The 24473-nt window shown below is 39.6% G+C and overlaps 1 protein-coding gene across 6 annotated transcripts in view; it reads right to left on the reverse strand.

Annotated features, from left to right (window-relative positions):
• Positions 1–232: 232 nt before the first annotated feature.
• fgfr2 (fibroblast growth factor receptor 2) overlaps positions 233–24473 on the reverse strand; it is a 41140-nt gene continuing 16899 nt past the window's right edge. For 3 of the 6 annotated variants that reach the window (XM_088420895.1, XM_088420899.1, XM_088420901.1), the window contains 12 exons: positions 21705–21895; positions 19688–19832; positions 17028–17228; positions 16351–16489; positions 13640–13761; positions 12790–12900; positions 11575–11765; positions 10919–11041; positions 8295–8365; positions 5856–5993; positions 4046–4151; positions 233–1870 (listed from right to left, as the gene is read on the reverse strand). In XM_088420895.1, the coding sequence (XP_088277021.1) occupies positions 1706–1870; positions 4046–4151; positions 5856–5993; positions 8295–8365; positions 10919–11041; positions 11575–11765; positions 12790–12900; positions 13640–13761; positions 16351–16489; positions 17028–17228; positions 19688–19832; positions 21705–21895 (1703 nt within the window). In that variant the 3' untranslated portion in view covers positions 233–1705. Of the gene's footprint in view, positions 1871–4045; positions 4152–5855; positions 5994–8294; positions 8366–10918; positions 11042–11574; positions 11766–12789; positions 12901–13639; positions 13762–16350; positions 16491–17027; positions 17229–19687; positions 19833–20541; positions 20681–21704; positions 21896–24473 lie in introns of all 6 variants that reach the window. The other 3 variants (XM_088420897.1, XM_088420898.1, XM_088420896.1) reach the window with 3 other exon arrangements.

Here is a 24473-nt window from a genome sequence, read left to right on the forward strand (position 1 = left end):
ATTTTTTTGTTCTGGTTTTAAAATTACCAACAGCATGTACTGTTGTTATTATTATCACTATTATGGTTTGCATCATTTTTCAAATGTGTACATTGTCAAAGGGACATATGCATCTGCTTCTCTTTAAACAAAATGTAAACATAACACCGAAATCACTTTGAAATCATCACAGGAGCGCGAATAGGACCCAGCAACTATTATTAGCACAAAATATCAAAATCACAGGCAAAGATGTATGTGGTTTTAATGATTTATTTGCAAATGTGGCAGGTACATCTGCAACAGAACAGCTTAATGTTGGTCCAGTAGAAAATAAAACCACAATGATTTCATACACTTTAAGCCTTTGATTGTGTAGTTAAGATGGGTTCTAGGACAAATCTAAAAGAAGCGGTGGAGAATTAGTGTCTTAAAACTTGGAGCAGAACTTTCACCTTCTAAAGTAAAGCTAAGACAGGATTAAAGGTCTGGATAGAGAATGTCATCAAAGTCTACGTAACAAAAGAATTAGCTTGCTATAAAATGTACAAAATTTCAAATTTTAACTTAATATTCACATTCATATATAAAACTTAGAAAATGCGGTTCTGTCAAACCCCTAAAAATACACCATTTTTTCCCATTACTGCAGAAAGATCTTTTTTTTTAAATTACCATACATTTCAAGGATTATTTAGATATCTTCACCATTAATAACATCATACTGATTTTGTTCTTTCTCCACACTTATTCATTAATACAAATATCACAAGTCAATAAATTAACATGCTACCTCAATCCCTGAAAGCCAATACTTAACCATGTGTTACTAAGTGAGTGTGAGGCAGGTTTTTAGGTTTGTGTGTGAATGTGTTATGTGAGTATAAACTGTGTGCAAACCTGCCTATTTACTTCAAGCTGGGTGGAGGGGATTGGTGTAAGGTGGGGAAAGTACCTTTTTATTTTTGAGTTCATACAAAAAAAAAAATCATTGTAAATATATAATATATATATTTATACATATTTGAAGATATTTACAAATATACCCAGAACTACACATTATAGTGTATTTTCTTCTCTAGAATAATTGGAAGAGAGAAAAGGAAAAAAAAAGGCATCCATATTACAAAATAAACAGGAAAGCAGTTTCTACGCGCGCTCTCCTCTTCCTCTGATTTGTTAGTCTAAGCTTTGTCTCTTAGTCCTTTTCCTATTTTCACTCCTCTTCTTTCAGTTCATATTGGTCCATACATTCCTCCAGGAGCAAATAAAAGTCTTGGAATGACAGCCACTAGAATGAGGTCTCCAAACTTTGTACATTCCAAACCTCTTTGTGAATAAACTGATATATTTATATATATTTATATGCATAAAAGAGTCTCTGTTAATATGAAAAGCGAGAGATAAGGACCCATGGGAATGCCAGTTCATCCATTCTTAAAAAAAAAAAAAAAAGCTCAGCTGTCAGGCCACTATCCTCTTCTTAAGACACGAGGGCATGTAGGATGTAGTGAATGCAAATCGCAGCGCAACAGCGCTGCTGCCAGCTTGGTCCCAAATTGGTCCATAAGTCAGCCGGAATCCAGAAGGTGGACAAAATGGGGTAGGCCGGGAAGCTGGGAATTTTTCAGGGCAAGGTGTCTTTGCTAAGTGAGATTTGGATTTTCAGTAAAGACTGGGGGATGTGTGTGTGTGTGTGTGTGTGTGTGTGTGTGTGGGGGGGGGCTCATGTTTTGACATTGCCGTTGATGTGCTGATACTTGGGAAGACACGGCTCATCCGGTAAAGGCTCGTGAGAGAACACAGAGTCATCCCCGGAGGAGCAGGAGCTGCGAGTGTCGGGGAAGATTGGAGAATACTGCTCTGTGGGGGGGCACAGGTCCAAGTACTCCTGTATACACAAGCAAAAAAGGTTGGGACATTGTATTTAAATGTACAAATGTAAACAGGTTTCATAAAGTGTAAATACTGGAGTATTTGTGTTTTGGATCGTTTGTTTAAGGGGCATGGCCTAGAACAGTTTTTCAATGACCTAGCCCTTGTGAAATATCTTTTGCAACCATGTACAGTACACCCTGATGGAAAATGTGCATTAGTGTGAAGCGTCCCAAAATAAAGGCATACAACATGGTGCAAACACATGCTGGCAATAGTAAGTACAATAAATATAAAGTAAAAGTATATATTTGTGGGGACTGGTTACATCTGATAAACAAAATTGGCAGGGACACACAAATTAATTTATTTTCCAATTGATTTGCTGTTAATTTGAAAAAGAAAAAAAAGTACTGTTCTTGTCACCAACCTCCAACATATAGTTTGGACATATGTCATTCATTGTGTTTTCTTTTTTTTTTCATGACATTGGAGATTATCAGTTAAGTCATCAAAACCATACATGAACACGAGGAGTTTTATAACGTACGTAAAAGTTGAAATTCCTGAAAACATGTTTTATATTCTGGTTTCTTCCAAAGAGTCACCCTTTGCTCTGATCACTGCTTTGCACACTATTAATATTCCCTAGATGAGCTTCTAGAGGTAGTCTCCTGAAATGGTTGCCACTTCAAACATGTCCCTTATCAGGCTTAATTCATGGGATTTCTTGCTTTATCAATGGGGTTGGGACCATCAGTTGACTTGTGTGGAAGTCAGGTTAATACACAGCCGACAGTCTTGCTGGACAACTGCTAAAATTCTTATTACGGCTAAACTTCAGTGAACTAAAGAAAAATGAGTGGTCATAATTACTTTAAGAAATTGAATGAGAATGCGTGACCAAATTTTGGCCTGTACCGTACATATGGTCAGACGTGGAAATTTAATTTGTCTTAAGTTGCATCACTAACAAGTAATAATTTGCTGATACCTGCAGAACCCCAGTTAAAATCTCACATACCCCCTGAATTGTTTTCACGTACTTCCAGGAATACCCATACTGCATTGGAGAACTGATGGCCCAGACCAACAGTTCTCAAATGAGTACCACTGGGAGTGCATGAAGACGCGTGAATAGGTACGTGAGATTTTTAACCATGTTCTGTTCTAAGCCAAGCCACTTAAAGAAACACATCCAAAACAAAAATACTCCAGTATTTTAACCCCGGGTAAACACTTTTGCAAACTCTTCCTTTTATGTTAAACCACAACAGCAACATTTAAAGAAAATTTGAATTGCACAACTTTTGCACAAATTTTACATTTGTTCCCTTGACAGTTTGAATTAATCTAACTTTTTGTGTGTGTCCAAAATCAAAGCAAAAACTTGAAAGCCTATTGTATTTGTTTTGAGTATGTTTATGTGGCCAAATGAGCTTTCCAAACGAGTTCCCTTGTAACTAGCTTGTGTATTCCATTTGTTTCCTTGCGCCTTGTTTTTGATGGCCGTTTCTGGGTCTGCTTTTGAAAGACGCCTTATTGTGGGTTTTCTAGAAAAGAGCACTGGCTTCCATTTTCTCAGCTCAAAAAGAAAAGGCTCACATTCCTTAAGACCTCCACATCTGCCAATGGTTTAGGGCAGAGAGAAGAGTGGGTGGGGGGTTTATTACATTTCAAAAGTTCAAAATGAAAGTTGGGCTTTTTTGGCTTCATTTCATGGAGTTCCAGAGCAGAGATTAGTTTTGACAGCTTTCCATCTCCTCTGCTCAGCTAGCATATACCACAAAAGACAGGAAGAGGAATGGGCTCCGCTATAGGGAGCATGGTTGTAAGGATCAGTCATATTTACGGGTCCTTGGAGGGTCTGGATCAAATCTTTTGGACTATTTTTGTATGTGTATGTGTGTTGGTGGGTGTCACGACTAATGCTTTGTACCCGCAACCTGGATTATGCTCTGAAGGGTTTGAGAAACATTCCGCTGAACCTTGCATGCACTGGCGAGAGTATGGTTTGGCTTGGATCAAAACTCATGCTACGCTGTGAAGGAATGTATCATATTATTCCATTTTATTTTCACAAAAGGTCGACTTCCATTTGTCAGGAAACCATAACATTAGAGCAGTACGGTTTCAAACCGCCCTGAACTCTTCTCGGAACTTTGTGGAAAACCGCTGATGCTGAACTAACCTCATTGGTGCTGAGGGTGAGAATGCGATCCAGATCCTCGACAAGCTGCTTGAAGGTTGGTCTATGGGATGAGATGGCGTGCCAGCAGTCTTTCATCATCATATAGCTGAGGGACACAACATAAAAAAATAACCGTCAGGATCTACTTCAGTATGAAATGAAAGACATAAAGACAAATGGACACATTAAAGTGTCAATTTTTCCTGCATTTATTACATTTCGAATTGTAAGAAATCACCTTTTTCCACGAAAACAGCGTGTGAACCACAACTGCTACTCAATTTATTTTATTCGAATGACCTATCAACTGCAAAAAGGAAAGATGCAAACTCTGTAATTTGATTGGGTATTGTAAACCTCAGTGACTAGATGGACCATTTATTGTCATTAAGTAAAATATCAAAATAATTTCACCCCTCATTATTCCTCTTGATTAATTTCAATTTTTATAGCTTGGTAGAAAGCCCACATTTGTTTAGATATTTGCAGTCAACAATCATGCATAGATGGACATTTTTTTTGGTCTGAGTTTGAATTGTCCGACTTCCTTTGAACTCCCCACGTACCTAACTGGATACTTGTGCCGTATTGTACAATGACAGTGCAATTGACTAGCAGTTTCTTAGCGTCTTTAATCCGTGATTAAAAATGACTTTTCTAATGGCAGTCTTGTGATTTTGGTAGCTCTGTGATAGCAATAAAAACGTCACGAAGAGTCAAGGAAGCTCAAGCTCGCCCCTCCACTACCAGAGCTACAAAGAAAGGCTAACTTTAGAATAAAAGCCTTCTTTGGCTTTTGCATTGTCGTGCATGTATTATTTGATGTGTTTATGTTGATCGGGCTTCGCAACATGTTGTCGGCGTGTGATGTGGTGAGCGATTGAATATGAGTTTTTTAATGACAATGGTAGAGATGTGATGTAAAGGCAATCAAAAAGGCGCAAAGACTCAAGCTAGCCACTTTGCCACCTCAGCTGCGAAGGCTAACTTCAAAATGAATGCCTTCTATGGCTATTGCATTGTCCATTAATTATTTGGTGAGTTTATTTTGAAGTTGGTGCTAACCCTAACCCTAACCCTAACCCTAACCCTCTTCAGCATGCTGTTGACATTACATGATGAGCGATTGAATTTTTTTTATTTTAATGGAGGCATTTTAATGTTGAGGCGTGATGTGATGGCAATAAAAACTAAATCTCGAAAAAGCTAGCTGGTAGCAACCAACACTGCAAAGGTCCAACTTCAAAATAAAAGCATACTACAGCCATTGCATTGATGTCTATGTATTATTGGATGTGGTGTTTATTTTGCAGTTGCCATTTACAGCACGCCATTGGCGTGCGACATGATGTTGTCTTAACAGTGCGTGCCTGGCGTGGTTTTATGGAAGCTGACAGGAAGCGACTTTTTTTTCTAAAAATGATTTTCGGACAATTTATATAGATTTTAAATGGCATTTTTTGGCACACTAGCGATTCTAGGATACAGTAATGCGCAATAACATACTACAGTATCATGGAGCGTTCTTCAATATGGACTGTCTACAACCATTGTTCATGCAGTAAAGATTTTGCTGAAACTGTCAGACTTGATTTTGCCACCCTGGCACTCTACTATTTCCAGCTACCCATACAAAGCAGTCCCATTGTGCTCTCAGTGAAAGACAGACACAGATAGCAAGCAGCCAGTGTCAGCTGTGTGACAGAACTGACAGAATGGACAGAGGAGGCAGAGTAGGCCCCAAGTCATGGATCTGATGAGGCACCGTAAGAGGCCCAATGTGCTCGTTTCGATTGGATTAACGACTTACAGCTCGTTGGTGCAGTTGCCAGGCTTGTCCATGCGATGGCCCTCTTTGAGTAGTTTGAAGAGCTCCTCCACCGGAATGCCAGGGTATGGGGAGCCCCCCAGGGTGAAGATCTCCCACATTAGCACCCCAAAGGACCACCTGTCGGGAGAACACAGCACAGAAACGATAAACAACAGTGGCGCAGCACATTCACTTAAAGTGATGCACAGAAAGGAAGAATTTGCCTGGCCCATCCACAAGGGCTCACCTCAACGTCATCAAACACGACGTGCGTGTAATAAGGGGGGTTCAAAAGGCACTCATGAAAAAAAAAAGAGAAAACATAGCAAACCTCAAGTCTTACTTCAAGTTGCATAATTTTATGTTTATTTCCATATTACATTGGATCGCATATGCTTTCTAGTGTCAATGGCATCCTTCATCTAATGACACCAAGTCACTCCTAGTGCCACTCCGGCCCTGACCTCAACAATGGCTTTTGTGCCTCCTCTGAAAATTACACAGACTAGCATTGTTGAGTCATTCCACACCAAAACAAACTGGGTCACCCAAATTGCATAGAAATCAGAAAAAAACAATTGACCTTTCCTACTATTAATGACTTCCTTGTTATAAATACCGTATCTATGCTCAATGATTCAGTTGTTGATGTGGGGCAAGTTTAGACACACTGGACCCACATAAGATGAGTCTATCAATGTTGTAACACAACACAAAAGTATGCTTACAAACACAGATGTATTTAGCTAGGTGCTAGCGGCATCAAGGCAGCAACAGGCGAGTGGGACTGCTGATATATCAGTTTCTTCCATCTGTTTACACAAGCAGTACCAGCTTCATGCTGGTCTGTCTTGTTGACACACTCGTCTCTCCTTTCTAGGCTACTTTGTAAATGCCTCTCAGCACTGTGTCACCCCGTTTCCCGTGCACCTCTGTGTCCATGTGCGCCCATCCTTGACTCAACAAACAAGGACACACACCACACACATCATGTCATGTCACATTTTACTTCGCCTTTTATATATTCCAGTTAACAACACCAAACTGATCAATTTACAAACACTTCTGATGTACTGTGGACACTGGATTGCCAAACAACTGTGTAATTATCCAATTTTACTTAAATGGTCTAGAAAGTATTTTAATATTTAGCTCAGAGGTGTCCAAACTTCATGCATAAACTTAATTCGTCAAGAACTGTGACCGTGATGCCATCGTTCTGGTCTGCATCAACAAGGCACAACCTTAATTGTAATTCATGTATTCATTTAATCTGATGTCATGTGGGGATTGCCTATGCCTGTTGTTAGTGTTGAATTGAAAAGCACCCCTCCACACACACAATTGCCAAACAGCCTGCTTGTTTTTGCTTTCATATGTTATGTGATGGAAAACACAATTACTAAAAGTGAGTGATGAAATGCAATTAGCTCTAAGCGAACAAAGAGTACCGCCCGGATTCCCATCCACTCTCCTGTTATGATTGATTGGTGCTGCTCTGTGGAACATGAATGGCATCACGTGCACATCGAGATATTCTTTACAAGCGCATACACACACATATCCATAAACACTCACAGATGTGGACTGAGACGAAGTCATTTCACTCCAAAACCTAACTGGAGCAGCTCCATTTTGAGACTGCTACCGGTGCATGACTCTAAGACGCACAAATGCACGTGGACGCAAAATCTTTTTCTTGATGTCGGCTTGCAAGGCATTTACCTAATTGCCACATGCACCCTCTGCCGCCTGCGTCTGGAGCAGAAACTTCAAACGACGCTGTCAGGTCACATATGACTCAAACACCAAAAAGGGAGTTATGCTCTCCCTTTGTTCTCTTTTTAGAATGAGTGTTCTTGAACTTGAAAAAAAAAAAAGTAGACAGTGACGGGTCAGCAATTCACATACCAGATGAATGAAAATAAGAATGGTGTGGGTGAAAGATTGTGGGAAGGATTATTTAGAGCATCTTCAAAACGATGAGCCCCGTGTTCAAAGTGAGGGGAAGACGGGGGGCTCAAGCAGGAAGTGGACTGAGATGCTGGGCTGCAGCTTTGTTGCACTTAGATGAGTGCGGGGGCCCCAAAACAGGGGAGACTTCTGAAGCTGGGACGGAGAAGCAAAATGTGAAACAGTGGGGGAGTAGGTACTGGTGGGTTCTGGGCTCCTTCCCGAGCCCTTTGAAGCTGCTCAGATTAGTAACACGGCATTGGCTACAAGTCTAGCGTGAAATCCTCACTTTTGCCACAAACCGGACAGCATTGGCCCCCTATAGGCGGCAAGCACTCCACCCACCAAACACCTCAACCCGTCATCCATCTACAGCCCCGCAGCTACACAGGGCATTGCGTGTATGAACGTGAAAATTACAGATTATATGAATATCACCATTGCCCGAGGACAGTTAGGTTTATTTTATTGTTAAAAATTACTTACACATCACTCTGGTGAGTATAGACCCGGTCAAAAAGCGCTTCGGGGGCCATCCACTTTACAGGAAGACGACCCTGTAGAAAAAACAAAAATGAGTCTTACAAAATGCTCAATCGACTTTCATTTCTTGTCCTATCAGCATTTCTTTCTCTGCATGGAGATCGTTACAAAGAAGGCGGGGCATGAAGAGTCATTCCCGGAGGAGCATTTACTTGTAGAATGCTCAAGCAATAAAGATGATGAAAAGTTCTTGGATAATGCACGGTATGTGTCTTTGTGTTTCTGAAGCTATGACTGGAAGGCAAAACTGTACAGCCAGTCACAATCAATACCTGTTTGATGGCATATTCATCCAGCTGTTTAGTTAAGTGAACACTAAAACGAGTGTGCGGAAAAAAGATACATTTATCCAGGAGATCCATTTAAATCCATGATATAGAGTAGAACATTTTGTATAATTGATGAATAATTTGGATACCTTCCTTAAGTTATAATTCTCCAAATCCTCAGAGTTTTAATTTCTGTAGGGTAACTATCAACAGAATTCTGTCAACCTTCATGAAAGCCAACAGACGAAACATTTCTTGTCCTTTATAAAACAATGACGAATTTATTTGTCTACTTTCTGTAGTGTGGTCAGTCTATTTAAAAAAGTGAGGGATTAATTCATTAAGATCGATAATTAATTCATCGCCATCAATACATCTTCTAGAGTCGCTTATACACAAGGGTCACAGGTTTGCTGGTGCTTATCCAAGCTGACTTTGGGCAGTAGACAGGGGACACCCTAAACTAGTTGTCAGCCAATTGCTGGACACAAAGAGACAAACAACCATTCGCGCACCCAATCAAACCTAAGGACAATTTTGAGTGTCCAATTCACCTGCCAGGCATGTTTTTGGAGGGTGGAAAGAAGCCGGAGTGCCTGGAGAAAACCCATGCGGGGTCGGGGAGAACATGCAAACTCCACGCAGGAAGGCCTGAGCGAAGTAGATTTGAATTTAGGTCTGTGAACTGTGATGTGCTACTGACAGATGTGCTAACCACTGCCAACAAGCTGCCCCAATTAATTGATCTCATTAAATACTTTTAATCGCATCTAAATATTTCCAATAAAAATCCTCTATGGGGTATTTTTTTAAGATTATGTTATTGTGCCAGATCAAAAGACAGACAGGCAACAATCAAATAAGTGGCATTAGTCCATTATTTTTAAGACTATGTACTGTTTTTAATTGTATATGAGACTAGTCCCAAGTACTGGCTACAACCTTTTGTTTCAACTATCAGGAGGAATGGTGCTGTTTTATTTTTCTCAATTGTCAAATAATTAGAATTTAACATTAAAATAAAACCTCGTTCATTCTGTCCATTGTAGATTTGCTCAAATGCGTGATGTTTCTGAGTTTAGTTTGGCTTAGATCTTTGCTATGGCTTGCTACAATAGCGTCTTTGTTTCTATGTTAGCTTTGGCTGCAGTCTCAGCTTGGAGCTTTGCATTTATGTGGCAGGCTGAACCTGAGCTGCTTCTGTGGTAAGGTTAGTATCACTCTACTTTTATCAAAGGTACCGTCATGGCGTCATTTCACATTATCCTTCTAATCCTGAACTGGCCTTCCCACCCACAAGAGCCTATCAGTGTTCTTCCTTAGGGTGTGACCTTTGTTTTGTTTTCCTACACCCAATAACTCGAGCACAAGAAGCCCATTGCATAAAAACAAATCAAATTAGCATAGAGAAGGCATCAATATAGAGATAAAAAATAAAAACAATGGTATTAATGCAATTCATAAAGAATGCATTAATTGACTGTAATTGATTGCAATCAATCTCTAAATAATTTATGTCGATTTGAAATTATGACATTTTTGAATAAAGACATGAAAACATTTTCCGATTCATTGATGATCAAAATAAATATGAAAAATTTAAACATATTTACCATTCCCATGTGCTTGAAACGCCTCAACTCAACCATGCATTGATAAATATTCCATTCCAGTCACACGTAAGTGATAGAATTGTAACACCAAAAAAATCCTATTACGATGCTGACATGTTGCGAAAATAAAGATGATTAAAACAACAGCAGCCCAACAACGGCAGCTCTGTGTATATCTAACATAAGTGGTCGTCATCATTGTCAAGGCTGCCATTGTCATAATCATCATTACTCTCAACATCACTGCCTACTGTTGTTGTTGACAGCCTGTTCTCAGCATGATTGTGCTTGGGATGAAAAGGCAAGCATGCATATTAAATGAGGGCGTGCGGACTGGGCTGCTCAGCGGTGGGAAAGAAAGACACCACTGGGCCACTATGGAGTTGTCAATTATGTTTAAACTGCTCCCCCTCTCACTGTTTCCCTCTTTCTGGCTAATTGTATAAGTGCCTATGAAACTAAAGGAGGCAGAGGGACAAACAAGGCAGTCTACAGAATCCCGACATTCACAGGCTGCCTGGGAACCCGCGGTCTCTGCCAAGACACAAGTCCAAGAAAAGAGTGAAAAAGAAAAATGAGGGAATAGCGCAAATTTGAAGGACGGGTAAATAAATCAATGTTTGTAGGTCCCCCGCCCCTCAACGAACATGGTGCCATGTGTGCGACTTGCAGGTCGATGACTCACATTGGTTGTCTTTTTATAGTAGTCGATGTTATGGACGTCGCGGGCCAAACCGAAGTCAGCGATCTTCATGACGTTGCTTTCTGTGACCAGGACATTCCTGGCTGCCAGGTCTCTGTGTATACACTAGGATGGAGAGAGTGAGAAATGGAGGGGGGGGGGGGCACAAAGTGGAAAAAATGAGGGCGAGAGAAGAAGACATTTATGTCATTCTACAAATAAATGAACTCTGAAATCTGGACACAGGTAGCAGTGCTCTGACTAGTGTCACACGTGTCGGAAAAAACGGATTCCTCCTTTGCTACATGAGTGGTGAGCCGGAGCTCGGCGGATCACGCATGTGCAAGAATGTGTGTGTGTGTGTGCGAGCGAGAGTGTCACATTCCAACAGTGAGCGAGAGCGTGAGGCTTTCTTTGGACATCATGGCTGCACTACTATTGTGGAAAAAAAAAATACAAATCCTGCACACAGAGGGGCCTTTGTCATGGGATGAGACACAATGAAGGGGTTGGACAGGGGGGTGACATCAATGTTTTTAAAAGATAAAACTCCCACAGTGACTCACAAGAGTCGGCCATAGCAAAACCTTCTCCATACAACACATTAGCTGGGCCAAAAATCTGCCGGGGTAGCTTTCAGTTTGTGCCAAACATCTTACCTTTTGGGATGCAAGGTACTCCATGCCTCGTGCCACTTGATAAGTACATGAGACCAGATCTTTGAAAGTGAGCTGTTCGTCAGACACTCGGGCGATGTCGTAGGAGTACTCCATTCCAGGGGGCCGGCGGGCTCGGAGATACTCCCGAAGGTTACCTTTGGAGGCGTACTCCACGATCACGTACAGTGGGCCTGCATTGGAGAACCCATGGCATCTTTTTGTTGAATGTAGCTGAATAAACATGTATTAAGTGCCAGCGCTTTAAAGCAACATCTACTGTGTATGTATAGAGCCGAGGACACCCCGTCAACCAAATCAAGCATGCCAACTTCCATGATGCTTGCTACCACAATTTTAAATCGTCAAATGGACTATACAATAGAATTGGGATATTACGAGTATTGTCTTGTGACCAGAACCTACAGTAATTGCAAATGATACTGGACTCATTTAGCCGTTTTCAGCAGTAAAAACTTAATATTTTGCCTATAATTATAAATGACAACTACATTAGTTTTTATGTCACATTAATGCTTTTAAAAACTCGTTTTCCTATTGCCATCAACTGAAAATTACATCATAAGTACTCAGGGAGCAGGTAGTGACTAATCACTAATGACCGTCACATGATCAAACCCATAAAACGTATTAATTGTACGTGAAAAATAATTTAGTCTTTAAATTAATTCTCAATCTCAAACAAATGTTTATACATCTTTAGAATCCAGATATTCAATTGAAGATGCTTATTTACAGATTTGTTTATTTTGGAATATGTAAATGGTTTGAAAATGGTTGGCATAGAATAAGTTCATAACAGACAAAATATGAACTTTTTACAGCTGAAAAAGGCTAACAAAGAAAAGTAGATGTTGAACAAATCATTATTCTTAGCTTCTGATTTCAATTCTAGTTATCCATCAATTTACTCTTCATTGTATATGTAATGATGAGATGATTAGACGCACAGTATATTCTTTCAGATGGCGCTCCAAGGGAAAATGAAGCCCATACTTAACCAGCTCATTTATATACATTATTTAAAAGAAACTAAAGTTTCATGTCAAAGTCCTTCACAGTCCAGCAATAAACAAAAGACAAACTTAAAAGCATAAAACCAAAGTTCAAAACAAAAACAAAACACTCAATCACCCCACTAAAGAAAAAGAGCTTTGAATAAGAAGTGGAAACAAACTTCGTTTCCGTTTTGCTTACCATCTTGCGTGCAGGCCCCCAACAGATTGATGATGTTCTTGTGTTTTCCAATCATCTTCATCATTTCCATCTCTGACACCAGGTCAGACAGGTCCTTTTCGGTGGCGTCGTCTAAAAAGTGGAAGCAGAATAATCAAAAAGATGCTCAGGGAAAACAAACACGCCTACGCCCTGCCTTCCTTCTAACCCTTGACTCAGAGCTCATTGTCAGCCGGTCAGACAGTACCTTGTTTTGTAATAGGCTTTGATTAAATGCAGCTGACAGACAATGCGGACTAAAGTTACAACACCGAGGGGAGCTAATCGCGCAGACTACGGGAGCATCGTTTCGGTGCCAGTGGGGGAGGAGAAAGGAATGATTTAAAGATGCTCAATCTGGATTCATTATCTGTTGCTCAAGCTCACTTTTCATAGGAGAGCGGTTGTATCCGCACAGCTAGAATGGCATTGCCTGCATTCCTCGGCAACATGAGCTTAACGAAAGAGCCAGTTTCTATAGGAAAGGTCGCTCTGCTGCTTTAGCCCACTTTTGCTGCCGCTTTCATTAATAACGGTGTGACTCGCGTCTTTGTGCGGGTGCTGAATGAGCTCCAGACAGCTGCCGCTCTGGGGTCAGCTATGTGACCACTTCTAACCCTTACCTAGCCGACCCGCCATCCCCATAGGTGTCGTTCGGCGAGCACCAATAACAAATAATAATGACTCCTCTTCGGCCTGCAATGAACTCTCAAAATGCTCTCAAGTTTTCCACATACACAGTTGAAGTTGGATACCGGCATTTTTAGAGTCAGGTTTTTGGTCCAAGTTAGGCATTTATAGATACAAATTCAGTACCGCGGGAACCACTCACCTTTCAGCATTTTGACAGCAACGGTTACAGCCTCTTTGGGTTTGTCTTTGTCAATGCCAAGAGCTTCTGCCATTACAACTTGACCGAAGCAGCCCTCACCCAGTGGTTTGCCCAGGGTCAACCTGCGGATAAAATTATCAAATAAAACACATTTTATTTCAAAGACTGTTGTAATAGCTAGTTCTGATTTTTTTCAAGCATGCCCTTGACTATGTAAAGGTTTCCCCAGCAGTTAGAGTAAGTATACTCTTTCAGATGGCACTGATGTTGCAGGTATACAGAGCTAGCACTTTGCCACACGTGCCAGCACAGGATACTGGTGAAAGTGCTCTTCACCCATAAACAAACAGATCTGTGACATTACCCACGTTGGTGGGGAAAAAAAATAAAAAACCCTACAAAAACCAAGGAGAAATCTATTGTTAAAATCTAAAATATAAATAATTTATAATAATAAATCACTGGGCATATAAAAATATAAACTAAAAAATTGAAAAACAAAATTCCCATTTAAACGCAACATATGATTTTACTGCTTGTTAACGGATTATGTCTGGATAATGTCTGGAAATTACTACGGATGACTTGAACACTCTGACGGTGAGGAGAATGAAGCCCAAAATATGACCACAAAGTCTGAAACAAAGGAAACGTTATCCTCGTATCATTAAGTTTTCTTTTTCTGCTGTTTCCCCTCCTCCACTGCTGCCAAGTAGCCTCACTAGAAAGGTAACATATAGTAACATTTAATGTGGTGTTTTTGAAGCGCTTGGAATGATTTACTGCATGCAAACCACGATTCATCATGTGACAAAAACTCATGATACGAAAGCCACTCTGGAGCGGATCGATTTAAAAAAACAAAATACTGTGAAAATAAGGCATTTCAAAAGCGATACGCGATATATTGGATACTGAACATAATATTGCAATACACGTATTGCGTCACTTCGTGCAGGTTCCATCAGACAATGGTGAATGCTTTATTTTCACATTGTCTGCAGGTGGACATGGCAAAAAGCCTGATAAATCCCGGTGGAAGGCACTCACTTTAAGACTGTTTCGAATGCTTTGGCAAATGCTAATGTACACTTAGTTGTGCCATTAGGCAAGCTCCCTCAGCCCAGACACATTAACTTGGGACGGGTGGACTGTTGCCAAGACGCTGCCACACTGGCCGGCCTCACTACAGTTCCACGTTGAAATGTAATTACCTATGTTTGGTATACCCTATTGTTACTGTAAATCTTACAGTTAAGCATCGTTCACACATGAAGCTTTTAGTGGGATTTACGTGTGGGTGAATAGTGAAAAAAATAGAAGAAAGTAGATTTAAGATTTTTCCAATGACAATATCGGCATGTTTTGGTTGTAATTACTTTTCCTTCTTTTCTTTTTTTTTTTTTTGATTGACAAGTGTTGGTCCCACCCATAAATCTCAACAACTTGGCCATGTAAACTCTCACTGCAGGCCGAGAAAGACTCGGGACCTGAGGCCAGCAGCCTGCCACAGTAACACAATCCCCTATCTGTCTCCACACGCTCGCCACACTCAATGGCCACCATTCTGTCCATACAGCCACACATAATTGATGTTATTTTTTTCCTCCGCACAAGCCGCAAATGTTTGCATTCCTCAGCATTCTGCAATTTCAACATGATCCCTCAGGCATTGGGTGACAAGACCAGTATAAAGGCCCAAACACAAATGTAAAAGCCATCAATTCAGCCTTAAGAAAATTTCACTCTTTGCTTCCATTTTATTCCATAATATATTATATTAAAACATATATACAGTATATATATATATATACAGTATATATATATACAGTATATATATATATATATATATATATATATATATATATATATATATATATATATATATATATATATATATATATATATATATATATATATATACAGTATCTCTCTCTCTCTCTTTTTATGTGTCATCTTGCCTCAGTTTTCCATTTTCATCAAGGGTTTGGCTATAAAGATAATTAACCACTAAAGTAATTGAGTACTTTAGGTAATTCAGTACTAAGGTAATAGACTACTTTATCTAATTCATTTCTAAAGTAATTGCTACTGTTAGATAATTAAGTACTGAAGTAACTGATTACTTTAGGTAACAAGTGCTAAAGTAATCAATTACCCTAAACTAAGCTTAAAATAAGTAGTAAATTAATCTATTCCCACATTGCTTAATCCCTTAATGTAGTACTAGCCATTTTCAAATCCTACCGCCAAACACTTGAAAATCTTTGAAAAAAAAAAAAATATGAATAACTACCTGGAATTAAATGTACAGACAACTCAAAAAATGTAAAAATATGTCTTTGGGATTCAATGAATAGTTTTGATAGCTAAATTATTTTTCATGTACACATTATACCTTTATAACACCAGTGAGCTATAATTGGATATTACCTGAGCCAAGCACATGTGATGTCATTTTCAGTCTACAGCAAGTGGAAAAACATGTTTTTAAATGTAAAAAGGTAGTAAAAAAAAAAAAACTTTCAAATTAGTAAGTACATTTAGTATATCTTTACATTATCTGCAGTGATTACTTTCAAGAATAATAAAGCATTCTGTACATAATTTGTGGTTCACAACATCCAATGCGATTAAGTCGAGCAGGAAAACAGAAGTTTAATAAATAAGACTTATATTCAGACAAAGAGGACAATCATCAACTCTCTGACCTGTCTCTGGCAAATTCCCACCGTGGATCCTCAGGAAGGTCATACTCAGGGATCGGGTCATCATGCGCAGAACTTCGCCGAGTGGTGATTCGTACGAGCGGCGTGTTTGAGTTCATGGAAGCACTGGAGTCAGCCGACACCTATGGGTACAACCAGATCGGCTGATCACCACTATCAAGGTTCAAAAATCATTTAAGTGCTGTACTGATTATTATCAGTCATGGTAGCACAAACAGCATATTAATATGCTTGATTTCAGAAGTTCCTCTCTTATCTTCTTTGATATGAATCTGCTTTGAGTACAGTGAAGAAGTGAACACCAAGAATGTGAGATAAGCAGTCTTCCGTGCTTCTTGTTTTCCCTTTTCGCCCTCACCTTACCTTTACGCAGGATCCACTCTGCAGGGTTCACCAAACTTTTTGGTGCCTTTGTCATTTCAATTGAAGGAAAAGCATGACTCGACACAAATTCACAGTAGAGTTGTCTTGCCTTAGAAAGTCGTTTTTAAACACGTGGTTCGAAGTAAAGATTTTTAAATGTGGATTTATAATGTGTATTTAAATATTTCCAACCACGCGTAATGATTTTTATTGTAAAACAATATTTCGGTCTTGTTTTGTGTGTCTGTTGTGCTCCTCTAGAGGTGTTAAATGCCATAGAACTCTTTATCTACTTTCTGTTACCTGGCGGCGCAGCGGGATCTGTTTGCTCAGTTTGTGAACTGCAGGCTGGCCACTAAAGTCGGGTTTCTTGGCCGTGTTCCTCATTCGGCACACCACCACAATGCCCACCATACAGGCAATTAGGAAGACGCCGGCGCAGTAAATGGCGATCTCCACATAATCGGGAGACAGGGGCTCCACGTTTTTCTCTTCGGCTAATGAAAGTCAAGAGGGGACAGTGAAACAGAGATTGTTTGGTTAAAGGAAAGTGCTTACACACACTTTACACATTGTTGCACATAGATGTTCTTCATTCGAATCTCCACACACAGAACAACATAGACACGGATGCTTTAGGGGTGATTCATGTAAATGTAATCACCAGCAATCTTAACGAAACACTCTCTCTTCTCCAGGTAGCAGCATGCCAAGTGTACCGCAGGAGAGAGGAGCTAATATGCGCACAACAAGAAAAAGACAACACATGCCTCGCTTCATTTCACACACCAAAGAGTGCAAGACATGAACGCATGAAGATGTGTTTGCGCTTCATAGATGAGCTGCTCTATTAACACTTGGAACCTCAAATGTTCATTTTTTTTTATTATGTATATTTTATGCAATATGAAGTCAATTAACATCCATTTGGGCTCAAAAACATACAACATACCCAAAGGAGGAGGTTGCTGGTGGATATAGTTGAGAATAATAGAGTGGTTAACAACTACAATGTTCCCTAGCCTCTTTGTCCTTCAATTTTTGTGGCTTCAGTGCTTTGCATTTTTGTTAAAAAAAAAAAAAAAAATATATATATATATATATATATATATATATATATATATATATATATATATATATATATATATATATATATATACACACACACACACACACACACACATATGTTTACAGCACTTATTGTGACTGCTTTACAGCGGAGCCTATTCGATGTACTGCAATAACACGCCCACGCTCAGTCTGAACCAGTCTAAACAGCCTGTTAATGTTCTCTCTTGTTAAGCCACAAATAAAGGCACTCTTGCTTAAAACTAGACCACTGCTATGTTGTAAAAGAAAATAATGTCTGTGCCTAAAAAGAGGCAAATGCCTGTTCAGTCTCCGTACTACCGTTAGACTACTGGGCATGGGGAAGAAGGGTAGGTAAGGTTTTATGAACCCAATTTCATACACACAATTTATGTTTGTGTAATGGCCATCAAATGGGGGAACACTGTACTACCAGAGTAAATTTTTTTAAATGTATTAAGGCCACAATGAAATGAAAAATGTTTAGTGGAAAAATGTCTGAATCGTGACTCACACGATGTCTTGGTTTGTTATAGTTGTATAAGTGTAAATGAATATAAAAGTGTCCATTTTTAGACTTTATGCTGATCTGATCAGCTTGACCATGATTGATTGGATCGTGATTTGCTGCAAAATCGGCTTTCATGTCATAATTTACCGAGCGATCAATGTCTGATCTGTTTCGCAAATTATACGTTGAATTAATGTTTTGCAGCGCAAGACTGCACTAGGCTGACTGTTGATTTTATAGTTTTAGGAATGATTGTTATAGTATTGCAAAAATGCTTTATTTTATAAATATTATATGATACTCTATTAACAGTCTAACCATTTATAAGCAAGAATTTAACAAGTTATTTATTAACGCATCTTGTCCAAACTTGTCGCTCGGATTGGTGATTTTGAAAACTCACTGATCGGTGATCATGATGAACCCCAAAAATCCTGATCATCCTGATCAAAGTCTATTTATAACCTTTATTGATGTTATTTTGACGTGACTACCATAAATGCATCGTATCTTGTTTTCTTCTTTTCACTGAAGGCTTAATAGTTGTTTTGTTATGGCTCAACAGCTCAACTATGGCTAAGAATGTGTATTGTTTGTTCAAACAAAAAATATTAGAGTAGTTATTTAACATTAGTGGCACTTGCTGCTTGTTGGTGGCTGCATTTGATGCTATGACCCTGAAGCATAATAATGTAATTGGTTTGGTGTGCTGCAGTGAACGGAAAAAGCATGAACAAACTTGATCAATAAACACAACCAGCACTCACATACTGTACATGACGTTTTGTTTCATAACATGAGTTTGGGCTCTGATAATCTAGAAAGTAAAGCCAAATTCCATGCATAAAATGAGCTTTAACTTCCACTCTTTATTTCAAATAGAAATAAAGACTCAAAAAGATGACAATTATCAGAGCCAGGAAAAGAGTGAAAATGGAGTTATATTTGGCACCGAAGTGCTTTCTTCCAAGAGGAAGGGAGATTTGACAGAAGAAGGTGGGAGACAAATCGTCCCTTTGGAGTCTGGAGGCACTCAAGCTGCTCTGGGAGATCCACTTCCGTCCCCGAGTTATAATAATTTGTCTGCAAACGACCCTCTTATCTGCTTGGAGCTCTCAATAGCTTTCCATTCTAGATCATATTAAAGAATATATGCCCCTTGTTGCTCTTGCATGACGCCATCTTTTGTGTTACGACCATGCAAGTTCATCTGAGTAATCGAATATTTGAACTATGTGCCTTCTGCTCCAGTGGGGAAGACCTGCCTTGGAGACCAATGAAACCACAAAATCCAAATCATGTTGGACTATGTTGTTGGGGAAAATAGAAGGCGAGGACAGCAAACAGTGTATTTACCTGGAAGCACCGTCAACCAAGCAGTGTGATAGGAGATCCCAATAGAATTACCCGCCAAGCACGTATACTCCCCAGCATGTTCAAATGTTACATTGGGCAAGTAGAGAACTTCTATCTCCTTATCTGTGGTGTTTACACCCGCGGTCTGGAGAGAGGAAGAAGGAGGATGTGGAAAAGAAGAAGGAGAGGGTAGATGATAAGAGCGGGGGTGGGGGGTGGGGTGTAAAGCAGGGTCACATAGGAAAGATGGGGGGGGGGGGGGGGGGGCAGAGGGGAGAAATAAAGTGAGACCCAAAGCACCAAAGAGAAATAAGATTGTGGTGTCCAACGTTGAATTCCCATCTACAGCAAAGTTATCAGGTGGGTGAAACACGGTAGAGATGCGGGATGAACAAAAGACCAATAAAGAACCCAATACACCAAAACGTGAAATTAAGAGCAAATACATAACAAGATAAAACATTCCATAGCCATACCAAAGAACCACAGTATAACTAGAGGCCAGTCTAATGCCTACATTAGACCAGGCACATGCACACACACAAACAGAGAGCAAGGAGAGAACTGCTACACACACTATGTATTGACACAGCATACAAGACAAGAGATAGATAACAAATGTGTTGGCTGTGACAATTTTAGTGTTTCAGTAGGCAGCTCCGCTCAATGCTTCCAAGGGTGAGCAATTCCCAGCGGCTGCAATACAAACTTGGAGCATTAGAGGAGAGACAATGTTGAGGAGCCCGGATCACCAAGAGACCCCCAATAGGACCGCCACAAAACAGCAGGTCAGGGTTGAAGCCCAGGAAACCACACCAGGGGAGGCGAGAAGGCCGGTCAGCTCTTTGGGTTACCTGGGATGACAGTCAGCCATCCTGACTGGCTGGCTTCCCCTATATAATTGGAGACTTTACAGATATACTCTCCGGCATCTTCCGGGGTCACGTTGGTGAGGTTGAGCACCTCAGCGTTGGAGCTGTTAATGCCTGAACGCTGAAATCCACACATTATGAGAAATCAACAACAGAAACATACAAATGTTAGGGATGGGACGAAACACAAATCCCATGCGACCAGATGTCTCAGGAGGTTGAGTCTACAAGGAGATGAGATGAGAGTTTGGCAACATTTCTAACCTAAGAATAATGCCCACTTTAAATTTTCTAGTTTTAAAATTGTTCTTTTTATTGCAAAGACTGCAAGAAAATTAAAAAGCTAGCATGCAAATGTAGACTTTTGTGACAAGCTCATTTTTTAGCTGCAGCTGAGCTGGTTTAACCTAAGGCACATAGCTTGGCGTAATGTTTTTTTTTTTTTTTGCAGTGTTTCCAAACAGTGTCTATTTGATACGACAATATTTTACCATTCATTTCTTCAACTGGAAAACCAAACTATACTTTGAAAGTATTAAGTGATTTCTCCTATAGGCTTGCCTCTATTGAGTAAATAGATATTCTCTTTAAAAACAAACATTTGTTTTGTTTGGTGAAAAACAACTCTAAACACAGAGGACCAAAAACAAATTTCCACTTAATAATGAATCACCAACTGTGTATATATATATATATATATATATATATATATATATATATATATATATATATATATATATATATATATATATATATATATATATATATATATATATTTTTTTTTTTTATGAAGCGCGGCATGTTTTACAGTCAGCGCATTATGCTGTGTATTGCATTGCACTTGTAGCCCTACAACCTGTGATCTCATGCCGACAAATCTCATTGGCATCTCACAAGATCTCGACATAAAAGATCTCATCCCATCCCTAATAGACATGCAAACATCATAACAAAGGCTTCTTTAAACTGCAAAAGTGAGAAGAGGAAGAAGTTATCAGGAGCCACAATAGATACTGTAAGACCTGCTAATATAACATAAAGGTGAGGTGGGAATGTCATCATTAGTTTTTCACAGCCAATGGTGGAGCACTGGTTAAAAAAGGGAGAATAATATCAATCAAATAAGAATGCATACGTCGTCGTACCTTCAGCACTTTGACATAAGGGTGCCCATCGGGACCATAGCGACTGCCATTCTGAGTGATATGCTTCAGCCATTGGATATGAGGTTGCGCGTCGCTGTACACTTTACAGACAAAGCGGGCATCTTCTCCAACATAGACAGACGTGTTGGCTGGCAGACCAGCTTGAAGAATGGGCCGGTGGGGGGACCGCTCTGCATAAAAGGAAGGTGCTTATTAGTTCAAACCCAACTAGACAGACATACACAAAATACAGTGGATATGAAAAGTATACACACCCTTTATCGGTTATAAAAAAAAAAAAAAATAGACCAAAAGGAGTATTTTCAAACTCATTGACTACTATATATATATATATATATATATATATATATATATATATATATATATATATATATATATATATATATATATATATATATATATATATATATATATATATATAATTGTATTTTTTATTTTTTTTGCAGCTGTGAATTGTGTTTCAAATTAGCCGTCAGTCTTAGCACAATATTTTCAGGTTCCTTCTAGAAAACAAGCACAATTACAGGAAAAGCTTACTAGACCACCTAAAATGTAAATATATCAGTGGCCCTCGGAATGGTGACAGGTGTGTCCTGACTCCCATTTAGCATGTTTGAATTTGATCAATCCTCAACAAAGCCACATCCTAACTTGAAAAAAGTAAGTACACCACATTGTTTCATTGCTTTCATATTGTTCTATTTCCAGTGTCCAAAGCAAAAGAACATTGTAATCACTGGAGTTGTACAGGTCATATTAATAATGGGACAATTTATCGCCATCTCAGTTTCTCACTTAACAAAAAAAAACTAACAATTGAACAGGTGTGTGTAGACAACAACAAATACAAAGCCTCAAATTTCATTCCAACCAAAAACAAATCTTATCTTGTTTAGTTTCAGTTTTGAACTCTACGGGCTGGTGAAAAATTGGATTTTACAGTACTGTACACAAATACGAGAAGTACTCCATTGTTGTTCTGATTGTAAGCCGTTCCTTTTCTTTGTTGAATAATTAGTAGGTCACACTTCTTACACTGCTGACACAAATATTGTCATCCCACCCACATAGCTTGCAGTGGAAGCACACGCGACTAGAACTGTTCAACCTGGTGGGAATGGCTATCATCAAGTAAAATGTCTTGAAACCAGATGGTAAACATCTTTAGATTGTTCATTTCATTTTAACGATTACAGTATCTCCAGGACTTCCTGACTTTTGTGTCCAAAGATTTCCTGGTAAATCTGGACAAGCAGAAACATGACTCCTGTCCTCTTATCGGGGAATAATTTGGAGGCCTCATATAATACAAAGACATGGCCATATATCCTTAAAGGAATTCATGCTGGAGGAGGACTTCCATAAAACTAGGCGTTTAAACGGCATGGCAATTGAAGAGTTACGCTTGCATGTGTGTTGGAAAGTGAAACACCTTCACAGCACCCCCACATATGTCCTGCTATCTTGCATTCTTCTGCAGGCAAACATTTGGACTGCAAATCCAAACAGAGCGAGACCTGTTGAACAATGCTCCCTTTCAAACTGCACCGGGCCGCCACAAGCGTGCTGAGGAGCTCACCAACCCCCACACTGACAGCAACCACTCGCTGCCATCACACACACACACACACACACACGCATTCACATGGAATGACATCACTCAGCCTGAGGCACTGCATTGCCTTTTTCAAACGACGCCTCAAGGTAAGTTCAGTGGCATACAAGATAACTAAGGAGGTCTAGAACTCTGCATTTTTGCTTCTTTTAACAGATATAGCAAGGGAGACTAGAGTCACTCTTGTCCCAATGTAAATGTAAAACTGCAAGCGACAATAAAAATTATTTGGCGAAACATAATAATTTCTCACCATTTAATGTCCTGTGGAAATACACTCTACCGGAATATGACAGGAGTCATTGGCAAGACATCCTATCCGTTACACAAGAGAGCAATACTGAGGGAAAGGAAGACGTCAATTCAGACATAAAGCTAAATCGATACAGAATGTCCGCTCTCAAGCAAAATGACAGGAAATACTTTTATAATTTAGTCCATATACCGTAGGAAGTAAAAGAGGACTTTTCATATAGCTATCAGCTAATAGTAGGCCGATTTTGAATGTGATGACCTGAGCAGGAACTCAAGCACGGCAAGAAGAACCTGTCAAAATGCCCGAGGGCCACCGAGACTCTCTTTTGACTCCCCATGTGCATCTTTTCATGATGCGTGTCCACTCATGGTTATCCAACCGCTGTCCTTTCTTCACAGGGCCAATCTGAGCCAGAAGTTACGAGTTTTGCCTTGTATTAACAACCAATCTTGTGGGTCATTTGGAAAAAAACACTGATAAGAGCACACTTTTCTGTCCGTTCCCCTCCTTTTCTGTTCCAAAGCCCCTGCTCTCCCTTCGTGCACCACATTATAAAGAAGTAAAATGAAGCAAGAGGTTGCAGGGGGCAGTCGCTGTGGAACGTTTAGAGTCTTTACTGCTTGGCTATAAAACTGAACAAAAACAGAAATATGCAGTCCAAAGCACAGCTTTGGCTTACTGCAGAGTCAACTAGAGCAGGGGGCCTGAATTAGGGAGTCAGAGTGTGTATTTATGTGCGTTTGTCTATGCACTGATTGTGCAGCAACCTTCAGGTAATGAATCTCCATTTGGTAAAATACACAAACACGACTGGAAGCAAACGTGCTCGGGTCTGTTCAGGACAATAATAAGTAGGGTAATATTTGTCTGCAGAACA

Source organism: Hippichthys cyanospilos, chromosome 8 (genome assembly GCF_059441005.1).
Source record: "Hippichthys cyanospilos isolate Australia breed blue-spotted pipefish chromosome 8, RoL_Hcya_1.0, whole genome shotgun sequence".
Taxonomy (NCBI): Eukaryota; Metazoa; Chordata; class Actinopteri; order Syngnathiformes; family Syngnathidae; genus Hippichthys; species Hippichthys cyanospilos.